Source organism: Schistocerca cancellata, chromosome 8 (genome assembly GCF_023864275.1).
Source record: "Schistocerca cancellata isolate TAMUIC-IGC-003103 chromosome 8, iqSchCanc2.1, whole genome shotgun sequence".
Lineage (NCBI taxonomy): Eukaryota > Metazoa > Arthropoda > Insecta > Orthoptera > Acrididae > Schistocerca > Schistocerca cancellata.
In genome coordinates this window covers 345112100-345136688 of record NC_064633.1, presented here as the reverse complement: position 1 = coordinate 345136688, position 24589 = coordinate 345112100, and the positions used below count along the sequence as shown (strand labels likewise).

Below are 24589 nucleotides of genomic sequence, written 5' to 3'. Positions count from 1 at the left end.
GATGAAACGTCTGTCATTAGCGTCCTAATAGTCAAAATATATACCTCACTGCATTTTAACAAAGTTCTGCCCTACTTGAAAATCTAAAGTTCAGAAAGTACCCTACCGGTCAAAAGTTTTCGATCACCCATGATAAAAACTACCCTGAGCAGCACCAAGAAGGAGTTGTGTGATGTAAACGAAAGTTGGTAGCCGTGTTTCTACATCTGAAATACGACATCTATGTTTTGACTTGGCAAGACAGCCAGGCCACTATGATTGGTAGCCGAAAGGCACACATTAAGCTCACGCAGGCTGGCGTGAGGTCTGGAACATTTAAGGAAGTTAGACTTTAGCAAAAAAGGTCGTAGTTGTTGGAATACTTAACTTTAATCCATAATTGGTGAACATCGGTCTGACGGTACATGCATCACAAGATAAATAGCAAATGGTAATGGCGCCTTGCTAGGTCGTAGCAAATGACGTAGCTGAAGGCAATGCTAACTATCGTCTCGGCAAATGAGAGCGTAATTTGTCAGTGAACCATCGCTAGCAAAGTCGGCTGTACAACTGGGGCGAGTGCTAGGACTTCTCTCTAGACCTGCCGTGTGGCGGCGCTCGATCTGCAATCACTGACAGTGGCGACACGCGGGTCCGTCGTATACTAGCGGACCGCGGCCGATTTAAAGGCTACCACCTAGCAAGTGTGGTGTCTGGCGGTGACACCACAGTCTATTCCAATTTCGCGTCAGTCGCATAAGAATCGCGCTACTAGCACCAGTATGAGGATGCAAATCAGGTTTGCTTCAAATACAGGCTGTAATGGTTATTACCTTGGGGACAGGACGTGAAGAGTTGATGTTAGTCAAGAATGTCTTTAAGGCGACAAAGACGCCATTATCAACTGTTGTGTTGGCAGAAGAGCCAACTAGTGGGGGCCGAAAGGCACGCGTTTTAGCTCACGCAGGCTGGCGTGAAGAGGGAAGAACTATACTGACGTGAGGTCTGGAACATGACAAGGTGTGAGAATTCAGAAAGCGGACGTAATTAGTTTGATACTTAACTTTAATCCATTAATGATGAACATCGCTCTTGACGGTACATGATTCACAAGATTATCTGTTCAGAATACATTCTTGAAGAATATGGCGCCTTGCTAGGTCGTAGCAAATGACGTAGCTGAAGGCTATGCTAAACTGTCGTCTCTGCAATTGAGAGCGTATGTAGACAGTGAACCATCGCTAGCAAAGTCGGCTGTCCAATTGGGGCGAGTGCTAGGGAGTCTCTCTAGACTAGACCTGCCGTGTGGCAGCGCTTGGTTTGCAATCAGTGATAGTAGCGACACGCGGGTCCGACGTATACTACCGGCCTGCGGCCGATTTAAAGACTACCACCTAGCAAGTGTGGTGTCTGGCGGTGACACCACATCAACACTTTACTGAGTTCGAACGACCTCGTGTAATAGGGCTACGAGAAACTGGATGTTTCTTCTGCGATATTTTGCAAAAAGTCTTGGCAGAAACGTAGCCACTGTACATGATCGCTGCCAGCGATTCTCACGGGAATGTACGGTCGCAAGGAGACTGGCCTTCCGTTAGCCGCGTGTCACTACCAAGAGGGAAGACCGTCGTTTTCGGCGTGTGGCTCTGGCGCATCGTACTGCATCTGCAGCAGAAATTTAAACAACAGTGACACACCGAACTGTTACAAATCGGTTACTTCCAGGACAGCATCGAGACAGACGCCCTGTAGAGTGCATTCGATTGACCCCAAACCACCTCCATTTGCGACTTCAGTGGTGTCAAGCAAGAGTTCATTGGAACGCAGGGTGGAGATCTGTTGCGTTTTCGGATGAAAGCTGGTTCTGCCTCGGTAACAATGACGGTCGTGTGTTGCTTATAAGGAGGAAGCCAGTTGTGAACCTGCAACCAACCTGTCTGTGTGGCAAACACAAAGTGGACGTTCACGTGAAGTTTTGGTCTGAAGTGCGATTTCATATGACAGCAAGTGCACTTTCGTAGTTATCCCACATACTCTGACCGCAAATTCGCACCTCAATCTGGTGCCAGAATGAGATTTTCACTCTGCAGCGGAGTGTGCGCTGATATCATATCAGCGCACACTCCGCTGCAGAGTGAAAATCTCATTCTGGAAACATCCCCCAGGCTGTGGCTAAGCCATGTCTCCGCAATATCCTTTCTTTCAGGAGTGCTAGTTCTGCAAGGTTCGCAGGAGAGCTTCTGTAAAGTTTGGAAGGTAGGAGACGAGATACTGGCAGAAGTGAAGCTGTGAGACCGGGCGTGAGTCGTGCTTCGGTAGCTCAGTTGGTAGAGCACTTGCCCGCGAAAGGCAAAGGTCCCGAGTTCGAGTCTCGGTCGGGCACACAGTTTTAATCTGCCAGGAAGTTTCTCAATCTGGTGATTCGAGCTGTTGTGCTGCCATTCCAGGGGGTGTTTTCCAAAGGTACAACGCTAGCCCACATACCTCTATTGTAATCCAACATGCCGTACAGAGTTTCGACATGTTGCCCTGGCCTGCTCGATTACCAGATCTGTCTTCAATCGAGCACATATGGGACATACGGGATATCAACTCCAGCGTCATCCACAAACAGCATTAACCGCCCCTGTATTGACTGACTAAAGGCAACAGGCATGGAAGTCTATCCCACCAACTGACAACCGGCCCCTGTGCAACACAATGCAAGCACGTTTGCATGATTGCATTCAACGTTCTGTCGGTTACATCGGTTATTAATGTACCAGCATTTCCTGTTTGCAATGGCTTATTTCGCGCTTACATTAATCTTTGATTTTACTCAAATATGTTACCTAGACAAATGTATTCCCGAAATTCCATTACTCTACATTAATTACTTTTCGGTGTTGCGACTCTTTTCCGTCAGTTTTTATTGTACGAACTAAGCAGACCATCAAAATCAATATTTTGTCTCTCTGTGGTTAAGTACAATACAATATGGTTTAGATTTTAGCCTCTTCAAAGTACCCACCCTTTGTCCTCAGAACAGCTGCACAAACTCCTGGCATTCTGGAGATGAGATTTTATAATGTTTTTCAAGTTCATTCCAAAATAGTTCGGCCGGATTTAAGCCAGGTGAATGAACTGACCCAGCCATATTCTTCAGTTCTCTACATATCCCTATTCTATTGGCATACCCCCTGCACAGTTTAGTAGCATGTTTGGGATCATTATCCTGCTACAGTACAAACCCAAGACCAATAAGTCTCTTGCCGGATGGAGTTGCATTTTTGATTGGTATCCTGTGATACGCTTAGTTCTTTAATATTCCTTTAATTCTCACTAGATCAACGACATGTATTAAAGTCGATATAAGAGCAAATATTTTAATCAGCCTGGCGATAACACGAGAGCACAAAATAAAATAAGTAAATAAATAAATTACTGCAAGAACAAACTTCAGGTGATCTGATATCTTATTTCTATTTGTATATTAACGTATAATACAGGCAGTTTATAGCAAATATTTTAATCATAATTGGCAGGATGTTTGTTTCTTCCGCGCCTATAAAACATATCATCGCGTTATCTGCAGTTACACCTTAAAGGATAGCCAGTTTCACGATAATCTCCATGACATACTGTTTCACATTCAGTAGCATACTTTCGCATTCTATCAGTTCTCATCACCATGTCACACGAATATGATTCTATATGCATTCCTTAAGCGTGGATACCTATCTGGACGTCCTGTACGAATTCCCAAGTAGTTCACCTCCGATCTCGATCGTGCGAACCTGGCACGCCATTTTTCGTTCGGTGTTCATGTTGCAAGTTAATGGTCTGTGCCCATTTTGTTAAGTGTAACACAACAATCCCAAAGAAGATTGATCTTGCACCTCCCGGACACTCATTTTCTGTCGCCCTCCTGAAGCAACAGGTGAGTCATTAGCAGCTAATACTTTTCCTGTTGTAATTACTAACAGAACACTTTCAAATGAGCCTTACCAAAGATTGAACTTGCGACCTCGCACTCAAGGGGATGCTTGTAAGTCAACTCTTCCACACCAGGACGACGTCTCCAAAAAATGGTTCAAATGGCTCTGAGCACTATGGGACTTAAGATCTGACGTCATCAGTCCCCTAGAACTTAGAACCAATTAAACCTAGCTAACCTAAGGACATCACAGACATCCATGCCCGAGGCAGGATTCGAACCTGCGACCGTAGGTAGCAGTCTTGCGGTTCCAGACTGCAGCGCCTTTAACCGCACGGCCACTTCGGCCGGCTCCCAAGGTAGGAAGGCACACATGAACGCCAAGAAAGTTATTACTAGGAGGCATTTTCTCACTTGGCAAGTTGTGTCACACCCTTCAAGTGTTGACGTCCTGTGTCCTGCAGACATGTTCATTTGTCATCTCTGTCTTCAAAAAGCGTTTTTGCTTCTGCAAATGTCTCTTTCTCATTCCGATCGTACTATATGGACTTGGGTCTACGACCAGTCTGGTACCAGCTCGGATATACAAGAGAAGTCGAAACAATTTCTTCGGCTGGTTGAGTGAGATTCACGATTTTTATAACAGCTGCATGGTCAAAGCAAAAGTTACTGACGACAGAAAAACGCGTTTCACGTACACAGCTCGCACTCTCTGTTCCCATTAAGCTGGGTCGCTAAAGGCGTACAAAAAACTCTGACCTCTGGCAGTAGGCCAGGACGCATCCGCCTCCACTTCTATTCCCTTCAGCCTGCCCCCTCTCTTCCTCACATGTGGTCGTAGCGGCTGAAACTTATTTGTCGCACAGAAAAATTGGTTACATTCGAATCTCTGCCCCACCTTAACATGGACTCTGAACATAGAGCTTTGGACAACCATGTTGAAAGGAGACTTGAGGGAAGAAACCGAGTCCATATTTACATGAATGAGATGAACAATAAACGTTTCTTATTAATTTTACTGCTGAGATGTTACTGAAAGAAATTAGTGACTAACCTTCAAGAAGTAAGGACAATTGTGACAGTTCATCAATTAAAAGTAAATTGATTCTTTATTATTGACATAACAAGGGAAAGAGACACGCGATCTAAAAATCTTTTAAAAGGCGAGATCGCAATTACATAAATGATTACCAGTCTCCCATGATTATTCAGTTATCTTCAGATCTGAAATGTCTGCAAAAAAACTGCACTAAGAAAAGGCATTAAAAGCAATTAATTAACAATAAACGAAGGTCAATTACATATCGAGGTGCGTAATGTATGTTCGCAAACTAAGACAAAGCCGCCATGTCTGCATCACAGTCATATCTCATGTAAGAGACGGAACACAATAAAATAATGGTTTATACCACGTGACTAAAAGAGTAGATGTGCAAGACCTACAAAGTATAAACACTGATGTCAATACAAGATAGAGTACAAAATGGAATTACCCAAGCAAGAATACATAAAGTGCAAACCCATCTTGCGGGCCATCACTGATATACAATATTGTGTGTACGATCTCGTTACAGCAGTATCCCGTCAATGAATACACGGCGTTCCGAGCCTATCCGTTCAAATTAATACAGTAGATAGAAAACATCAAACCAAAAGATGGTCCCTGACGGCAATTTCTGATGCTAGGACGATTTACACAGTAGAAGTCTAGCATGCTAATTAGAGCAGTGGCACTCACAAGAACTGCTCGAATGTGCGATCCTTGGTCTGTACACACGCAGTACATTCTCGGACTATTGAATGTAATGTCCGTTCGAAGATTCCTGGCATGTCCGCAGTGGTACCAACAGCGACGGTTAGCGACGAGGTCTTCTTCTGTTTCCACAAATGTTTCACACGCCAGGTGTTCCATACGCCTTCAGAGGAAGAAATCCACACACCTGAGGGCCACCTCGGCCGATCTCTCGCGGCTCCCAGATGATTCCTGACAGCAATGCTGAACCGGACTGCCGCCTCATCGTGCTAAAAGTACACTTTTCGCCTAACATTCAGAGGTACATCCTCCAGCAGTTCTGGCAACGTATGCTCCATGAAGATGTGGTATCTCCGTCCGTTAGGCCTGAATGGAAGAATGTATGGTCCAATCAACCTGTTACCGAGTATTCCGGCCCATGCATTAATATCGAATCACTGATGACGAGCACGAGGTTGAATACCTGTGGATTCATATGTGCCCAAACACGCGAATTGTGGATATTGAATCAGCCTTCACCAGTAAACAAAGCCTCGTCTGTGCGCAGGACTACGGCCTGAAATAAGAAGTGCAGGGTAGTCTGTTGTAAAAACCATTGTTCGAACAGCACGCCTTACAGGTGCTATTGCTGCGACATGCTGAAGACGGAAAGGATTAAGCTGCTGGTCATGTTCAAAAATGGTTCAAATGGCTCTGAGCACTATGGGACTCAACATCTGAGGTCATCAGTCCCCTAGAACTTAGAACTACTTAAATCTAACTAACCTAAAGACATCACACACATACATGCCCGAGGCAGGATTCGAACCTGCGACCGTAGCAGTCCCGCAGTTCCGCACTGCAGCGCCAGAACCGCACGGCCACCGCGGCCGGCGCTGGTCATGTAACACATTCCCCAGAAGCCTACAGGGTGGTAATTATTGAACTGTATGAAATAAAATCGTCATAACTTCTGAACGGTTTGCGGTAGGACGTTCAAACTGCACGGCTGGCAGCAGGGCTGATGGGAATTAGTATGCTCACGCATGGTTCGGTTTAGCGACGAATCCCATTCTCATTTGGATGGGTTCGTCAATAAGCAAAATTGGCGCTTTTGGCGGACTGAGAATGTGTATTTCACGATCGAGAAGTCTCGTCACCCTCAAAGGGTGACTGTGAGGTGTGCAATGTCCGGTCACGGAATAATCGGTGCGATGTTCCCTGATGGCATGGCGACTACCGAACGGTACGTGAAGACGAGTTCATCTTCATTATCCAAAGTAACCCTGATTTCGACAAGATGTGGTTCATGCAAGACGGAGCTCGACCCCATCGAAGCAGCGGAGTGTTTCTTGCCCTGGAGGAGCACTCTGGGGACCGCTTTCTCTGGGGTACCCAGAGGCCGCTAGCATGGACCTCGATTGGCCGCCATATTCTCCGGATCTCAACACATGCGACTCCTTTTTGTGGGGCTATATTAAAGACGAGATGTACAGCAATAACCCCCAAAACCATTGCTGAGCTGAAAACAGCCATTCAGGTCATCGACAGCATCGATATTCCGATACTTCAGCGGGTCATGCAGAATTTCGCTTTTCATCTGCGCCATATCATCGCCAATGATGGCAGGCATATCGAACATGTCATAGTCTCAATCCGAATATCTGTAGTGACATTTATGTAGTGGACTGACCAGACAGCCAATCCACTATGACTTGTAGCCGAATAGCACGCGTTTAGCTCACGCAGACTGGCGTGAGGTCTGGAACAGTAAAGTAGATGAGTCTAGTAAGAAAAGAACGTAGTTGCTGGAATACTTAACTTTAATCCATAATTGGTGTACATCGCTCTTGACGGTACGTGTTTTACAATGCTAGGTCGTAGCAAATGACGTAGCTGAAGGCTATGCTAACTATCGTCTCGGCAAATGAGAGCGTAGTTTGTCAGTATAGCATCGCTAGCAAAGTCGGCTGTACAACTGGGCCGAGTTCTAGGACGTCTCTCTGGACCTGCCGTGTGGCGGCGCTCGGTCTGCAATCACTGACAGTGGCGACACGCGGGTCCGTCGTATACTAGAGGACCGCGGCCGATTTAAAGGCTACCACCTAGCAAGTGTGGTGTCTGGCGGTGACACCACAGTTTACATGTTGAATAAAGTGTGTGCACGCCGTAGTATGTAACTAATTTACGTTTTTTTCATATAGTTCAATAATTGTCACCCTGTATGTCTGACGCCAAGGGCGTCGTGTACATGTAGATGGAGTGTCCTCAACATGACGTCTCCCATTTCGGGAGTTTTCACTGTTCGATTCTGACCTGTATCACGCACACTTGCACGGAAAGTGCCTGTTTCACATAGTAGGCGATGCAGACGTCCGAATGTTTGCTGTTGTGGAACCTGTCGGTTGGGAAAGCGCTGTCGATACTCTGTTACTGCAGCTTGTTCATTTCCATTCACAGACCCGTATATCAGATGCAAGTCAGCCATTTCAGCAAATGTAATCTGCTTCATGTTCACTGTTGTTGTCACAAGGCGGTAATGATCGCGAGAGAGTTGGTGTGTTTACAAGGAGATTGCCATTGTTGTCAAAAGGCGGTGATGCGAATGAATCGGTGTGTTTCCAAGCAGAGCCAACCACCCGTACACAGAGCAGTTTCGAACGTCAGTACGCATTTGCCGTCAGCGACACCGACACAACAACTTACGTCAGCACCAATAAAAAATGTTCTTTAACATTACAAGCTGACTTCAGAGACCATATGTCCATTATCTAAATATGTTTGTTTTGATGTTCCCTACCTCCTGCATTAATCTGAGCAGATAGCTTCGGAACAACCAGTACACTATTTGGCCCATTCGGAGATGTATGCAAACAAACAGGCTGCTTGGCTCAGCCAGCCAGAGTGGCCGAGCGGTTGTAGGCGCTACAGTCTGGAACCGCGCGACCACTACGGTCGCAGGTTCGAATCCTGCCACGGGCATGGATGTGTGTGATGTCCTTAGGTTAGTTAGGTTTAAGTAGTTCTAAGTTCTAGGGGACTGATGACCTCAGAAGTTAAGTCTCATAGTGCTCAGAGCCATTTTTGCTTGCCTCAGGCACAAGGAAAGGCAGGGTGCTGTTAGGTGGCGCGCGAGTACACATAATAACAAAAATACCATCATGTAATATAAACAGTAAAATACAATAAGTGAAGAAAATGTAAAAGAATTAATTAAATAATATAGATGTAACACACCTAGTGTTCCTTCTTAATGCAATGTTCTGTTGTCATTTCAGATCTCAATGCGGTTAGATAATCAGCTAGAGTTAGTAATCATTTAAATTTGCGTAATTGCGATCTTGAATATTAAAAGATTTTTGTTAAAAAAACTTTTTACCTTTATAAAGAGGAAATTGAGGTTGATAACTCTGTTGATTGAAATTATACTGGTTACAGTATTCGGAAATTTCACTTACTTACGATGTCTCTGTAGCACTGATTTCGGCGACATGATACTAGACTGTCCTCTATCTCCTCTGACATCATTAGAGAGAATTCAATATTCAGAGTTTCACGGTGTCCAGAGCGTGCCGAGAGTACCACATTTCAGGCATTACCTCTCACCGCGAACAACGCAGTGGACGACGGCTTGCATTTAACGACCAAGACTAGCGGCGTTTTTATAGAGTTGTCAGTGCTAACAGACAAGCATCAATGGGTGAAATAACCGCAGAAATCAATGTGGGACATACGGCGAACGTATCCGTTTGGTGAGTGTGGCGTTAATGGGCTATGGCAGCAGACGACCGACGCGAGTGCCTTCGAGAAAAGCACGACATCGCTCGTGACCTGGGCTCGTGACCATATCGGCTGGACCCTAGACGACTGGAAAACCGTGTCCTAGTCACAAGAGACCCGATTTCGGTTGGTAAGAGCTGATGGTAGGGTTCGAGTGCGAAGCAGACCCCACGAAGCCATGGACCCAAGCTGTTAACAAGGCACTGTGCAAGCTGGTGGTGGCCCTATTATGGTGCGGGATGTGTTTACATAGAATGGACTCGCTCCTCTGGTCGAATTGAGCCTATTATTGAATGGAAATGGTTATGTTCGGCTGCTTGGAAGCAATTTGCAACCATTCATGGACTTCATGTTCCTGAACACCGATGTCATGCCACGGGGCCACAATTGTTCGCGAATAGTTCGAAGAACATTCTGGACAATTCTAGCGAATGATTTGGCCGCCGTGATAGTCCGACAAGAATCTCGTCAGTTATTTATGGAACATAATCGAGAGGAGAGTTTGTGCATAAAATCCTGCACCGACAACACCTTCGCAATTATGGACGCTTATAAAGGCGGCGTAGCTCAATATTTTTGCAACGGATTTCCAACGATTTTTGTTTTTAGTCCATACGACATCGAGTTTCTGCACGACACTGGGAAAAAGGAGATCCGACGCGATATTAGGAGGTATTAATGACTTTGGCACCTAAGACTAAACTTAAGCTCTTGGAAATCTTTTCTGAAGGTATTTCTCTGGATGGTATCCTTGTACGGAACTGAAACACTGACGATTCAGACAAGTACAGAATAGAAACTTTTAAAATGTGACGCTATAGAAATGGGGAAAATAAATACAGTAGAAGAAGAATGGGTAGCTTTGAGGAATGAAATAGTGAAGGCAGCAGAGGATCAAGTAGGTAAAAAGACGAGGGCTAGTAGAAATCCTTGGGTAACAGGAGAGATACTGAATTTAATTGATGAAAGGAGAAAATACAAAAATGCAGTAAGTGAAGCAGGCAAAAAGGAATACAAACGTCTCAAAAATGAGATCGACAGGAAGTGCAAAATGGCTAAGCAGGGATGGCTAGAGGACAAATGTAAAGATGTAGAGGCTTATCTCACGAGGAAAATTAAAGACACATTTGGAGAAAAGAGAGCCACTTGTATGAATATCAAGAGCTCAGATGGAAACCCGTTTCTAAGCAAAGAAGGGAAAACAGAAGGGAGGAAGTAGTATATAGACGGTCTATACAGGGGCGGCAGGGGTAAAATACAGGGAGCGAAAGGTTATTTACAATTTGTACAGAAACCAGATGACAGTTATGAGTCGAGGGGCATGAAAGGGAAGCAGTGGTTGGGAAGGGAGTGAGACAGGGTTGTAGCCTATCCCCAATGTTATTCGATCTGTATATTGAGCAAGCAGCAAACGAAACAAAAGGAAAATCCGGAGTGAGAATTAAAATCCATGGAGAAGAAATTAAAACTTTGAGGTTCGCCGATGGCATTGTAATTCTGTCAGATACAGCAAAGGACCTGGAAGAGCAGCTGAACGGAATGGACAGTGTCGTGAAAGGAGATATAAGATGAACATCAACAAAAGCAAAACGAGGATAATGGAATGTAGTCGAATTAAGTCGGGTGATGTTGAGGGTATTAGATTAGGAAATGAGACACTTCAAGTAGTAAAGGAGTTTTGCTATTTGGGGAGCAGAATAACTGATGATGGTCGAAGTAGAGAGGATATAAAATGTAGACTGGCAATGGCAAGGAAAGCGTTTCTGAAGAAGAGAAATTTGTTAACATCGAGTATAGATTTAAGTGTCAGGAAGTCGATTCTAAAAGTATTTGTATGGAGTGTAGCCATGTATGGAAGTGAAACATGGACGATAAAAAGTTTTGACAAGAAGAGAATAGAAGCTTTCGAAATGTGGTGCTACAGAAGAATGCTGAAGATTAGATGGGTAGATCACATAACTAATGAGGAAGTATTGAATAGGATTGGGGAGGAGAGAAGTTTGTGGCACAACTTGACCAGAAGGAGGGATCGGTTGGTAGGACATGTTCTGAGGCATCAAGGGATCACCAATTTAGTATTGGAGGGCAGCGTGGAGGGTAAACCAAGAGATGAATACACTAAGCAGATTCAGAAGACAAGTTTGTGGCACAACTTGACTAGAAGAAGGGATCGGTTGGTAGGACATGTTCTGAGGCATCAAGGGATCACCAATTTAGTATTGGAGGGCAGCGTGGAGGGTAAAAATCGTAGAGGGAGACCAAGAGATGAATACACTAAGCAGATTCAGAAGGATGTAGGTTGCAGTAGGTACTGGGAGATGAAGAAGCTTGCACAGGATAGAGTAGCATGGAGAGCTGCATCAAACCAGTTTCAGGACTGCAGACTACAACAACAACAACATAGAACAAACCTAAAGATTAGATGGGTAGATTGTGTAATTAACCAGGAAATACTGAACCGAAATGGAGAAAAATGAAATTTATGTCGTAACTTGACTGAAAGAAGATATCAATTGGTAGGGCTCATCCTGACAGGAAGGAATCATCAGTTTGGTAATAGATGGAAGTATGCTTGTAAACATATTGGTTGCAGACCAAAGGATGAATACGGCAGAAGCTTCAAATGGATGTAGGCTGCTGCAGCTTTGAAGAGCCTTTAAAGGATACAGCAGCCTGGAGACCTGCATTAAACCAACTTTCGGATTGAAGACCACAGTAACAGCAATAACGACGACAACAGCATATCGTTTGAGGATTTTTTTTTAAATTACTAGTCAGTTAAAAGGCGGAGCTAGTGGGGACTGAATTTTTGTATGTTTTTTCTGGGCACATGAATACAAAAATTACAGAGGGGGCTTTCAAAACGACAAACAACCAGAAATTAAGTTACGGAAATAAATGTTTTATATGACAGCAACAAGTGTATTTGGAATTATCTAGATATAAAAATAACTATTCATCATGTTTGCTTAATAGTCATACACCATTCGAAGTCATTAAATTATTATTTCATTTTAATTTTCCCTTAAGGGCTGCTGTGATAAGAATTATTCTTGTAGTTACATCAACACGTGGAAGATGCGTGAAAAATGTTGAAATGTCCCCCTAGAAAAAATTAAAAATGACAATGCTGGAAAACCTCTTACGTTATTTGATTTTCAAACAGCAGAGCAAAACTGAACGTACTCAGACAGTTCTCTCTTTACTTATTCTGATCGTCACTAAACAGACACACAATATTTCTAGCGCAACGCAATATGACTTTCAATAATCTCTACCAAAGAATGGCCTTGACTAACAATAACCTATGCCTTTCATGAATCACTTACCTCACAAAAATCTTCGTTACTCGAACTACTGCAATACAGTGAGCGCCAATACTGCCATCTAAATAAGAGATTCTAGCTACTGAAGGCACTAACTACTGATAGGCATAGTCAGCAAATGAAAGATTTTGATAGAGAACATACAATGTATTTACCTTAATAATGTGACCGGGCCAAATATTTCACGAAAATAAGCGTCAAACGAAAAAACTACAAAGATCGAAACTTGTCTAGCTTGAAGGGGGAAACCCGATGGCGCTGTGGTTGGCCCGCTAGACTAGATAGTGCTGCCATAGGTCAAACGGGTATGAACTGTGTGTTTTTAGATAGGAACCCCCATTTTTATTACATATTCGTGTAGTACGTAAAGAAATATGAATGTTTTAGTTGGACCACTTTTTTCGCTTTGTGATAGATGGCGCTGTAATAGTCACAAACATATGGCTCACAATTTTAAACGAACAGTTGGTAACAGGTAGGTTTTTTAAATTAAAATACAGAACGTAGGTACGTTTGAACATTTTATTTCGGTTTTTCCAATGTGATACATGTACGTTTGTGAACTTATCATTTCTGAGAACGCATGCTGTTACAGCGTGATTACCTGTAAATACCACATTAATGCAATAAATGCTCAAAATTATGTCCGTCAACCTCAATGCATTTGGCAATACGTGTAACGACACTCCTCTCAACAGCGAGTAGTTCGCCTTCCGTAATGTTCGCACATGCATTGACAATGCGCTGACGCATGTTGTCAGGCGTTGTCGGTGGATCACGATAGCAAATTCTTCAACTTTCCCCACAGAAAGAAATCCGGGGACGTCAGATCCGGTGAACGTGCGGGCCATGGTATGGTGCTTCGACGAACAATCCACCTGTCATGAAATATGCTATTTAATACCGCTTCAACCGCACGCGAGTTATGTGCCGGACATCCATCGTGTTGGAAGTACATCGCCATTCTGTCATGCAGTGAAACATCTTGTAGTAACATCGGTAGGACATTACGTAGGAAATCAGCATACATTGCACCATTTAGATTGCCATCGATAAAATGGGGGCCAATTATACTTTCTCCCATAATGCCGCACCATACATTAACCCGCCAAGGTCGCTGATGTTTCACTTGTCGCAGCCATCGTGGATTTTCCGTTGCCCAATAGTACATATTATGCCGGATTACGTTACCGCTGTTGGTGAATGACGCTTCGTCACTAAATAGAACGCGTGCAAAAAATCTGTCCTCGTCCCGTAATTTCTCTTGTGCCCAGTGGCAGAACTGTACACGACGTTCAAAGCCGTAGCCATGCAATTCCTGTTGCATAGAAATATGATACGGGTGCAATCGATGTTGATGTAGCATTCTCAACACTGACGTTTTTGAGGTTCCCGATTCTCGCGCAATTTGTCTGCTGCTGATGTGCCGATTAGACGCGACAGCAGCTAAAACACCTACTTGGGCATCATCATTTGTTGCAGGTCGTGGCTGACGTTTCACATGTGGCCGAACACTTCCTGTTTCCTTAAATAACGTAACTATCCGGCGAACTGTCCGGACACTTGGACGATGTCGTCCAGGATACCGAGCAGCATACATAACACACGCCCGTTGGGCATTTTGATCACAACAGCTATACATCAACACGATATCGACCTTTTCCGCAATTGGTAAACGATTCATTTTAACATGGGTAACGTATCACGAAGCAAATACCGTCCGCACTGGCTGGATGTTACGTGATACCACGTACTTATACATCTGTGACTATTACAGCGCCATCTATCACAAAGCGAAAAAAGTGTTCCAACTAAAACATTCACATTTCTTTACGTACTACACGAATATGTAATAAAAAATGGGGGTTCCTATTTTTAAAAAAACGCAGTTGATATCCGTTTGACCTATGGCAGCGCTATCTAGCGGGTCAACCATAGCGCCATCTGGTTTCCCATTTCAAGCCAGACAAGTTTCGTTCTTTGTAGTGTTTTCGTTTGATGCTTATTTCGCCGCCCAACGCTACGCGCTGTTCATATCCAACTGCCCAACACTACAATAGCGAATATTCCAACAATGCCAGCGAGCCACAGACTGCACACAACACAGTCAGTGATTTTCATACAGAGCGCTACGTGACGTTACCAACATAAAAACCTAAACAACCTACTTAAAATGTGTCACATTAATAGTAAGCCGAAATGCTTCAGTGATGCTGAATTAGACGGGTGCTTTGTGAAGTTGTGGAACTGTACGTCAGAGGTTTTAATGCCATGCTTTGTTTTGCAGGTATCGCATTGGTTCTCTGACGTAATGGAGGCCTACCTCTGTGCTCTGGTGCTCTGTCTCATGGTGGAGCTGCCAACCTCAGCACTGTGCAACGTGCTCCTGCCCCAGGGTAAATATCTCTTCCAGAATGAAATTTACAGTGGGGTGTACGCTGATATGAAAGTTCCTGGAAGATTAAAACTGTGTGCCGGACCGAGACTCGTATTCAGGACCTATGCCTTTCGCAAGTTCTGCAAGTTTTGCAGGAGAGCTTCTGTGAAGTTTGGAAGGTAGGAGACGAGTTACTGGCGGAAGTAGGGCTACGAGAACGAGTCCTGAATCGGGCTGGGGTAGCTCAGATGATAGAGCACTTGCCCGCGAAAGGCAAAGGTCCCGAGTTCGAGTATCGGTCTGGCACACAGTTTTAATAAATATCTTTTGCCTACACTGTTGCTTTTTTTTTCTTTTTTCCACGCGTCTTTTAAAAATAGTGATGAATTCCTTCATCCACTTCCGCCATTTTCAGAGGCTTTATCTTTTCTTAGATGTGACAACTGTTCCTTTCAATAATATTGAGTAAATACTTTTTTTCTATTTTTGTCTCCACGCAGTTCTTATCCTCTGCTGATTCATATAGTACCTACCAAATTAAATAAAAAATAATGTATCCAGTCGTATGGGATCCAATGTTTTCAAAACTTAAAAATTAATTTTAGTTGAACTATGTGGTCGAATACCATACCTGTCGCCAAGAGTTCTCAGTCAACCTAAGCGGGGAAGGCGTGTGCGCCATTTGTGTGTGAATCGTGTAAACTGTGTGCTATCGTAGTTTAACTGTCTTGTGTTTTTCTGAGGTGGAGACTGGGGACATGCCGAACATTTGTCTAAAAGAGCTTGGAAAACCACTTAAAAACCACACGCAGAATAGCCGTTGTACCAACATCCACCGCACGGTTTCCATTTGGATCTGGGTCGCCATCCTGTCTTGCAAGCTAGCTCGATACCCTCTAAGTTATACGAGCTGGTCTAAATGTCCGATATTCCCGAAAAATTTTGACTCTGCAGCGGAATGTGCACTCTTTCGAAACTTCCTGGCAGATTAAAACTGTATGCCGGATCAAGACTTGAACTAGAAACCTTTCCTTTTGCGTGCAGTACTCTTACTGACTGCTCTCACGACCCGGCCCGAAAGCTTCACTCTCAAAACAATTCCCTAGGCTGTTTCTCCGCCATATCCTTCCTTCCAAGAGTGTTGGCCCCCCACGAGGTCTGATGAAGAACTTCAGTTAAGCTTGTAAAGTAAGAGAAAGGTATGTCAGTTGAGCTTGCACTGGACAGTTTTGTACCCACTAGAACCGTTCATAATGGGAGGGAACCTCCATGGTATACAGTCACTGTAAAGAAACATGTATGAAACAGAGAATCCTGCGTAATAGGAGTGAAACAAGGCGTAGGGCTATAGATAGAGAGATGCTGAATGAAACGAGTTTGGGTGTCAAGAGAGCAATGTGTGTTGTCTTCAGTGCCTACCGTAGCAAATATTGTCAAGTGATCTTTCAAAGAACCCAAAGAAATATGGAAAGGCTGTTAGTGGCACCAAAGTTAGTGCCCAGTCCCTAGTGAATGAGAAAGGAACTGAAATTGAAGATAGCAAAGCAAAAGCTGAAATGCTTAACTCCGTTTTCAAATGTTCCTTCACAAAGGAAAACCCAGGAGAACTGCTCCAATTTAATCCTCGCACCACTGAAAAGACGAATGAAATAAGTATTAGTGTCATTGGTGTTGAAGAACAGGTGAAATCGTTAAAACTGAACAAACCTCCAGGGCCCGACAGAGTGTCATATACTATCCTGAATTTGCGCCTGAGTTAGCCCCTCGTCTAACTATAATCTATCGTAGATACTTCAAAAAAATCGTGTCCAGTTCTTGGAAAAAGGTATAGTTCACACCCGTCTACAAGAAGGGTAGAAGATCTATAAAACTATCGTCCAGTATCCTTGACATCCATTTGCTGTAGATTCTTAGAACATATTCTGAGCTCAAACATAATGAGGCATCTTGAACAGAATGACCTCCTCAATGCCAAAAGCACGGATTTCGAAAACATCGATCTTGCGAAACCCAACTTGCACTTTTCTTACATGACATAATGAAACCATTAGATCGAGGAAGTCAGGTAGATGTGGTATGTCTTGATTTTCGAATAGCGTTTGACTCAGTACCACACCTAAATTTGTTGCCAAAAGAATGGTCATATAGGAATCAAGTGAAATTTGTGACTGGATTGAGTACTGTTTGGTTGGAAGGACACAGCATGTTATCTTGGATGGAGAGTCATCGTCAGATGTAGAAGTAACTTCGGATGTGCTCCAGGGACCCTTGCTGTTCGTGTCGTGTATTAATGAGCTTACAGACAACAGTAATGGTGAAATCAGGCTTTTTGCAGATGACGCAGTTATCTATAATGAAATCTGAAAGCTGCATAAATATTCAATCAGATCTCGATATGATTTCAGTGTTCCAGAGATTGGCGACTTGCTTTAAATGTTCATAAATGTAAAATCTTACACTTCAAAAAACGAAAAATCAACTAGTCACTTTTGGAATCGGCCAAACCATACAAATACCTGTGTGTAACACGTTGTAGGGATATGAAACGGAATGACCACATAGGTTAAGTCGTAGGTAAAGCAGGCGGCAGACTTCGGTTTATTGGTAGAATACTGGGGAAGTGCAATGAGTCTACAAAGGAGATTGTTAATAAATCACTCGTGCGACCAGTTCTAGAATATTACTCAAGTGTGTGGGATCAATACCAGCTAGGACTAACAGAAGAATTAACGTATACAAAAAAGGGCAGCACGAATGGTCACAGGTTTGTTTAACCTGCGGGAGAGTGCCACAGAGATACTGATGGAACTGAACTGGAAGACTCTTGAAGATAGGCGTAAACCGTCCCGAGAAAGTCTATTAACAAAGTTTCAAGAACCGGCTTTAAATGATTACTCTAAGAATGTATTACAAGCCCCTACGTATCGCTCCTAGGTTCCTTGAAATTGCAGCGGGCTGGCCAAATCGCAAGAAGAAAAGACAACAGATGGACGAAGCAAGTACTGGAGTGGAGTCCGAGAGAGCACTGGAGGCCTAGAGGAAGACCACCAGACAGATGGGACAAAGACATCAAGAAGATCGCTGGTAACACCTGGCAGAGAACTGCCCAAGACCGTCCCACTTGGAGAAGACTGCTGAAAGCCTACCTGAATCCACGACTCGAAGAGGCCACATCATTTAATGATTGAATTGGCTGATGATGATGATGATGATGACGTATCGCACACACAGGGATCTTGGAGATAAAATTGGAATAATTACTGGACGCACAGAGGCATTCAGACAGTCGTTGTTCGCGCACTCCGTATGTGAATGGCACAGGAAGAAAACCTAATAACTGGTACAATGCGAAGTACACTGTGTCATGCACCTCATATTGGTTTGCAGAGTATGGATGTAGATGTGGATGTTGTTGTAAAGCTGTGTGTGAGTGCAGGACGTCAGTTGTGCATTGTTAAGGCCCTACACTTGCACTAATCAACCGACTAGCCGACCAAGAAATTGGTAGAGTGTAGCCCTATTGGCCAACCAGCAGACCAACTTTTCATGTCGGGCAGTTGGTTGAGTATGACCACTCGACAGCTGACTGTCCCACCACTTCGCCCCCTACCCTCCCACCATTTCAGCCTACAAATTTCGCTGTGAATAACGCTGTCGTGCCAACTGCCTGACTGTTTGTGCGCGGGAAATGTTCTCGCACAATAGTGATTCACATGGCACCAAGCATTATGGGACTTAACATCTGAGGTCATCAGTCCCGTAGACTTAGAACTACTTAAACCTAACTAACCTAAGGACATCACACACACCCATGCCCGAGGCAAGATTCGAACCTGCGACCGTAGCAGCAGCGCGGTTCCGGACTGAAGTGCCTATAACCGCTCGGCCACAGCGGCCGGCGCACAATAATGAAATAGGCTACTTGCACAGTAGTGACATGCAAGGAAGACATATTCCGAGGGTGGTCACTTTAAAAGGACAGAATTATTGCAAAAGTACAGAGACAGTATATGCCTTTGAGATTTTAACTGGGAGGAGTACAGTAATAGGAAACCAAGAAATGCAGCATTGACTTCCTCATTGCAAATCTCTAAACAGATCAATCCAGAGTCCATGTTTCCGATTTTGAGGCGTAAATTATATAATAAGCGAAGGGTATATAAAACAGAATTGAAGAAGGTTAAGTGCTTTCATACAGTAGTAACGTTGCCGGACAATCTGATTGCAATGAATAACACACAGTAGTGTCGTAAGTGTTTGATGCATATTACGACTTTGTTTCATTACATTCAGCTGCTCCGAAGAGCGTGCTTTATCCATTCTAAGATAATTGAGAAAATCATCCTCATCCACCTCCTTTAGTAAAAGAGCGTGGGTGAATTTCTTCCTTTGCTTAAGCGATTTGTTTGCCCACAGCTTTCTCTCGCCTTTTCTTGGCGTTGTAACCTCCAAAACAGCCAAGGCAATTCCTAATTTTTGCTTCTGCATAAGAACAAGCACGCCCCTTGAACTGTTGACCCTGCCGTCGATGGGGTGGCTTGCGTGCCTCGGCGACACAGATAGCCGTACCGTAGGTACAACCACAACGGAGGGGTATCTGTTGAAAGGCCAGACAAACGTGTGGTTCCTGAAGAGGGGCAGCAGCCTGTTCAGTAGTTGCAGGGGCCACAGTCCGGATGATTGACTGATCTGTCCTTGTAACATCAACCAAAACGGCCTTGCTGTGCTGGCACTGCGAACGGTTAAAAGCAAGGAGAAACTAGAGCCGTAATTTTTTCCAAGGACATGTAGCTCTGCTGTAAGATTAAATGATGATGGCGTTCTCTTTGGTAAAACATTCAAGAGATAAAATAGTCCTCCATTCGGATCTCCGGGACTACTCAGGAGGATGTCGTCAACAGACGAAACAAAACTGTCATTGTACGGATCGGAGCGTGGAATGTGAGGTCTCTTAATCGGGCAGGTAGGTTAGAAAATTTAAAAAGGTAAATGGATAGGCTGAAGTTGATATACTGTGAATTAGTGAAGTTCGGTGGGAGGTGGAACAGGACTTCTGGTCAGTAGAATACAGGATTATAGCACAAAATCAAATATGGGTAATGCAGAGGTGGATTTAATAATGAATAAGAAAATAGGAATGCGGGTACGCTATTATGAACGGCACAGTCAAAGCATTATCGTAGCCAAGATACACACGAAGCCCACGCCTACCACAGTAGTACAAATTTACTTGCCAACTGCCTCCGCAGATGACGACGAGATTGAAGAAATGTACGATGAGATAAAAGAAATTATTCAGATAGGTAAAGGAGACGAACATTTAATTGCGATGGGGGACAGGAATTCGATAGTAGGAAGAAGAAGACAAGGAAAGGTGGATATGGACTGAGAAAGGAAGCGGCCTGGCAGAATTTTTCACCGAGCGTAATTTAATCATCGCTAACACTTGTTTTAAAAATCATAAAAGAAGGTTACGTGGAGAAGACCTGGAGACACAGGAAGGATTCAGATTGATTACAGAATGGTTAGACAGAGATTTGGGAACCACATTTTAAATTGTAAGACGTTTCCAGGTGTAGGTATGGAATCTGATCATAATTTATTGGTTACAAACTGTAGATTAAAAATGAAGGAACTGGAGAGAGGAGGAAATTAAGGATATGGGACATCGATAATTTGAAAGAATCAGACGTCGCTGAGAGTTTCAGAGGGAGCATTAGGTAACGGCTGAGTAAAACATGGGAAAGGATACACTAGAAGACGAATGGGTAGCTTTAAGAGATGAAATAGTGAAGGCAGCAGAGGATCAGATAGATAAAAAGATAAAGCCAAGTAGAAATCCTTGGCTAACGAAAGAGATATTAAATTCAACTGATGAAAAGAGAAAATTTAAAAACGTAGCGGACGAAGCAGGCGAAGGGAATACAAACGTTTAAAAAATGAGATTGACAGAAAGTGCTGAATGGTTAAGCAGGAAAGGCTAGAGGATAAATGTAAGGATTTAGAATTATATTTCGTTAGGGGTAAGATAGATACTACCCTACAAGAAAATTGAAGAGGCCTTTGGGGAAAGAGAAGTAGTTGTATTAATATCAACAGCTCAGATGGAAAACCAATCCTAAGCAAAGAAGGGAAAGCTGAAAGGTGGAAAGAGTTTATAGAGGGCCTGTATAAGGGAGATAAACTTGAAAGCAATAGTATGAAACTGGAAGTGGGCGTATATGAAGATGAGACGGGAGATATGACACTGCGAGAAGAATTTGAGAGAAGTCTGGAAGATCTAGGTCAAAACAAGGCCCTGGGAGTAGACAATATTCCGTCAGAATTACTCATAGCGTTGGAACAACTAACCGTGACAAAACTCTTCGATCTGGTGAGCAAGATGTATGAGACAAGCGAAATACCCTCAGACTTCAAGAAAAATGTTGTAATTCTAGTTCCAGAGAAAGTAGTTGTTGACATGTGTGAATACTACAGAACTATCAGTTTAATATGCTATGGCTGCAAAATGCTAACACGAATTCTTACAGAAGAAAGGGAAAACTAGAAGAAGCCGACCTCGGTGAGGATGAATTTTGATTTCGGAGGCACGTGGGAACACGCGAGGTTATACTAAGCCTACGACTAATCATTGGAGATATGTTAAGGAAAATTAAACTTAAATTTATAGCATTTGTACACTCGGAGAAAGCTTTTGGCCATGGTGACTGGAATATTCCTTTCAAATTCTGAAGGATGCAGGGGTAAAATACACGAAGCGAAAGGCTATTTACAACTTGTGTAGAAACCAGATGGCAGTTATAAGAGTCGAGGGGCATGAAAGGGAAGCGGTGGTTTAGAAGGAAATGAGACAGTGTTGTAGCCTATCCCCGATGTTATTCAATATGTACATTGAACAAGCAATAAAGGAAACAAAAGAAAAATTTAGAGTAGGAATGAAAGTTCAGGGAGAAAAAATAAAAACTTTAAGGTTTGCCGATGGCACTGTAATTCTGTCAGAGACAGCAAAGAACTTAGAAGAGCAGTTGAACGGAAGGAGGATATAAGATGAAGATCAGCGAAAGTAAAACAGGGATAATGGAATGCAGTCGAATTAAATGAGGTGGTACAAAGGGAATTAGATTAGGAAACAAGACCCTTACAGCAGTAGATGACATCTGCTATTTCTATAGAAGATTCGCAAACAGCTACACGAACAAGCCGGCGCTGCAATCGCTGAGTGAAGTTGATCGGGACGTGTGTAGGCTGCACGTAAGTTCAGTTGGTCGGTTGGTCAGTCGGTTGGTCCGTGTGTAGGGCGATTTGGGTGTGTTCACCGAGGTGGACTGGGGGTAGTTTTATAAAAGCTAACGCTCCGCGCCTGTCGAGCCATTCTGTAGCGACCGACCGCCGTGTTATCCATGACAATGACGTCATTTGGATGAGATATAGAGGGCCACAGGATCAGCATGCCGCTCTTCCGGCCACAGTGAGCGTCCTAGACCTCGGAACCAGTATTTCTTGCCGGCCGGGGGGGCCAAGCGGTTCTATGCGCTACAGTCTGGAACCGCGCGACCGCTACGGTCGCAGGTTCGAATCCTGCCTCGGACATGGATGTGTGTGATGTTCTTAGGTTAGTTAGGTTTAAGTAATTCTAAGTTCTAGGGGACTGATGACCACAGAAGTTAAGTCCCACAGTGCTCAGAGCTACTTGAACCATTTTGAACCAGCATTTCTTACTCAATTAGCTTTTCAGTTGGCGTCATAAGGCCACGTACACCCCGTTTCAGTTATCCCACCAAGGAAAAATCCCTGGCAATACCAGGAATCGAACCCAGCTCCTCTTGATACTAGTCAGCCACGCTGACCATTGAACCATAGAGGCGGACTGTGCAGTTGTATCGCAAGATGGAATACATAGAGTCAGTGATGAGTGCAGGCTACCTGTCTCCGACCCTAAATCTCTTTAGCCAGGCACTTATTCAATATGTCTTGTCGATGTACAAAGGCCAAACACTCTGAAGATAGCTTCGAAAAGACGAAGTTCTGCACAGTGTGTGTCTACAGCAGTCCACACTTGAGAGCTTGCGGGTTTACACCGCACATTATGCGGAGTGAATCACCTAAAACTTGCACAGACTGGACTGGTAGTCACTCATTTTTTTTAAATGGAACAACGCCTGTTGACATTAACAGACCAAAAATAAGGTAAATTAGAATGTCAATGGTGTTGCAGGATTCTAGTGCGATTCGCTTACGAGATATCGTATTTTCAAAAAGTTCCCAAACTGACACTTGTACAATGCCTGTGGTAGTACACACTAAAGAACAAAGCAAGTGCATACGCTAGTTAAGTGATTCTGACCGGTAACGACACAATTCTCCATCACAGTTTGTGTTCAAAATGACCGCCGACAGCGGCAATACACGGTTCCAGTCTGGTACAAACGACTGCTGCACATATGCTAGCATCTTAGCGGAGACTGAAGTAATATGTAATTGCATATCGTCGGGTGTATCCTTGTAGACAGCGTCTCCGACCTTTCCCCACAGAAAAAAGTCTGCAGGCGTCAAATCATGGGAACGGTCTGGCCAAGGTACAGGACCTGTCCGCCAATTCAACGATTTGGGAACAATTCGTGAACCATGCTGTAATATTTAGTGCACTGTGTGCTGGGCAGCCATTATGTTGGTAGCCTATCACAGGTTCCTCCTAGTATGTAGAGGAACGTCTTCTACCATCCATGGGAGATGATCTGTTAGGAAGCTGCCACATTTGTGCGCCTTCAGTGTACCTGCTATGAAAAATGGGCCTATGAGCTGATGGTTCACTATCCCACACCAGACGTGTACACTCCATGGACGCTGACGTTCCACCCGACGAAACCAACGGGGGTTGTCAACAGATCAATAGTGCACGTTTCGGATGTTTACCTGGCCATGATCGGTAAATGTGGCTTCATCACTAAACAAAATACATGATACATCTGGAGTATGCTGCCTTAATGCTCATGTACAGAAGTTAACACTGTTCTCATACTAGTTTCCATAATAGTTCTGATGGGAAGAGATGTTAGGGAAGGAAGCTATGTCGATGGAGAATGTGTAGGGCACTTGCCTGACTCACACCACTTCCTTGCGCAGTTGCGCGGGAGCTTACATGCGAATCAACTGCTGCAGCAGCAAGGACTTTAGTTTCTCCCTTTTCCGTCGTCACTTGTTTCCTTCTGTTACGCTGTCTTGGGGTTACACTACCGCTTCGACGTAACTGGTTGAAGAGGATTATAAATAACTGTCGAGATGGTTGACGGTTATTGGAATGTCTTGCCACATACTTCATACAAAAACGAACTGTATTCTTCCTACACTCTGCATAGACCATGAGTGCGTTAGCTTCTTCTGCGTTGGTAACTCCCATCGTCCACTCATGACCTACTGCTTGGACTATCACACACTAACTGACCAGCAAGTCGCAGTGCTTTCAAGAAACACACAAGCAC

General features: G+C 43.9%; 1 protein-coding gene across 1 annotated transcript in view; it reads left to right on the top strand.

Annotated features, from left to right (window-relative positions):
- LOC126095564 (nose resistant to fluoxetine protein 6-like) overlaps positions 1–24589 on the top strand; it is a 586153-nt gene that overhangs the window by 535515 nt on the left and 26049 nt on the right. Inside the window, exon 13 of the mRNA XM_049910342.1 lies at positions 15021–15129. Coding sequence (XP_049766299.1) covers positions 15021–15129 — 109 coding nt within the window. The remainder of the gene's footprint in view (positions 1–15020; positions 15130–24589) is intronic.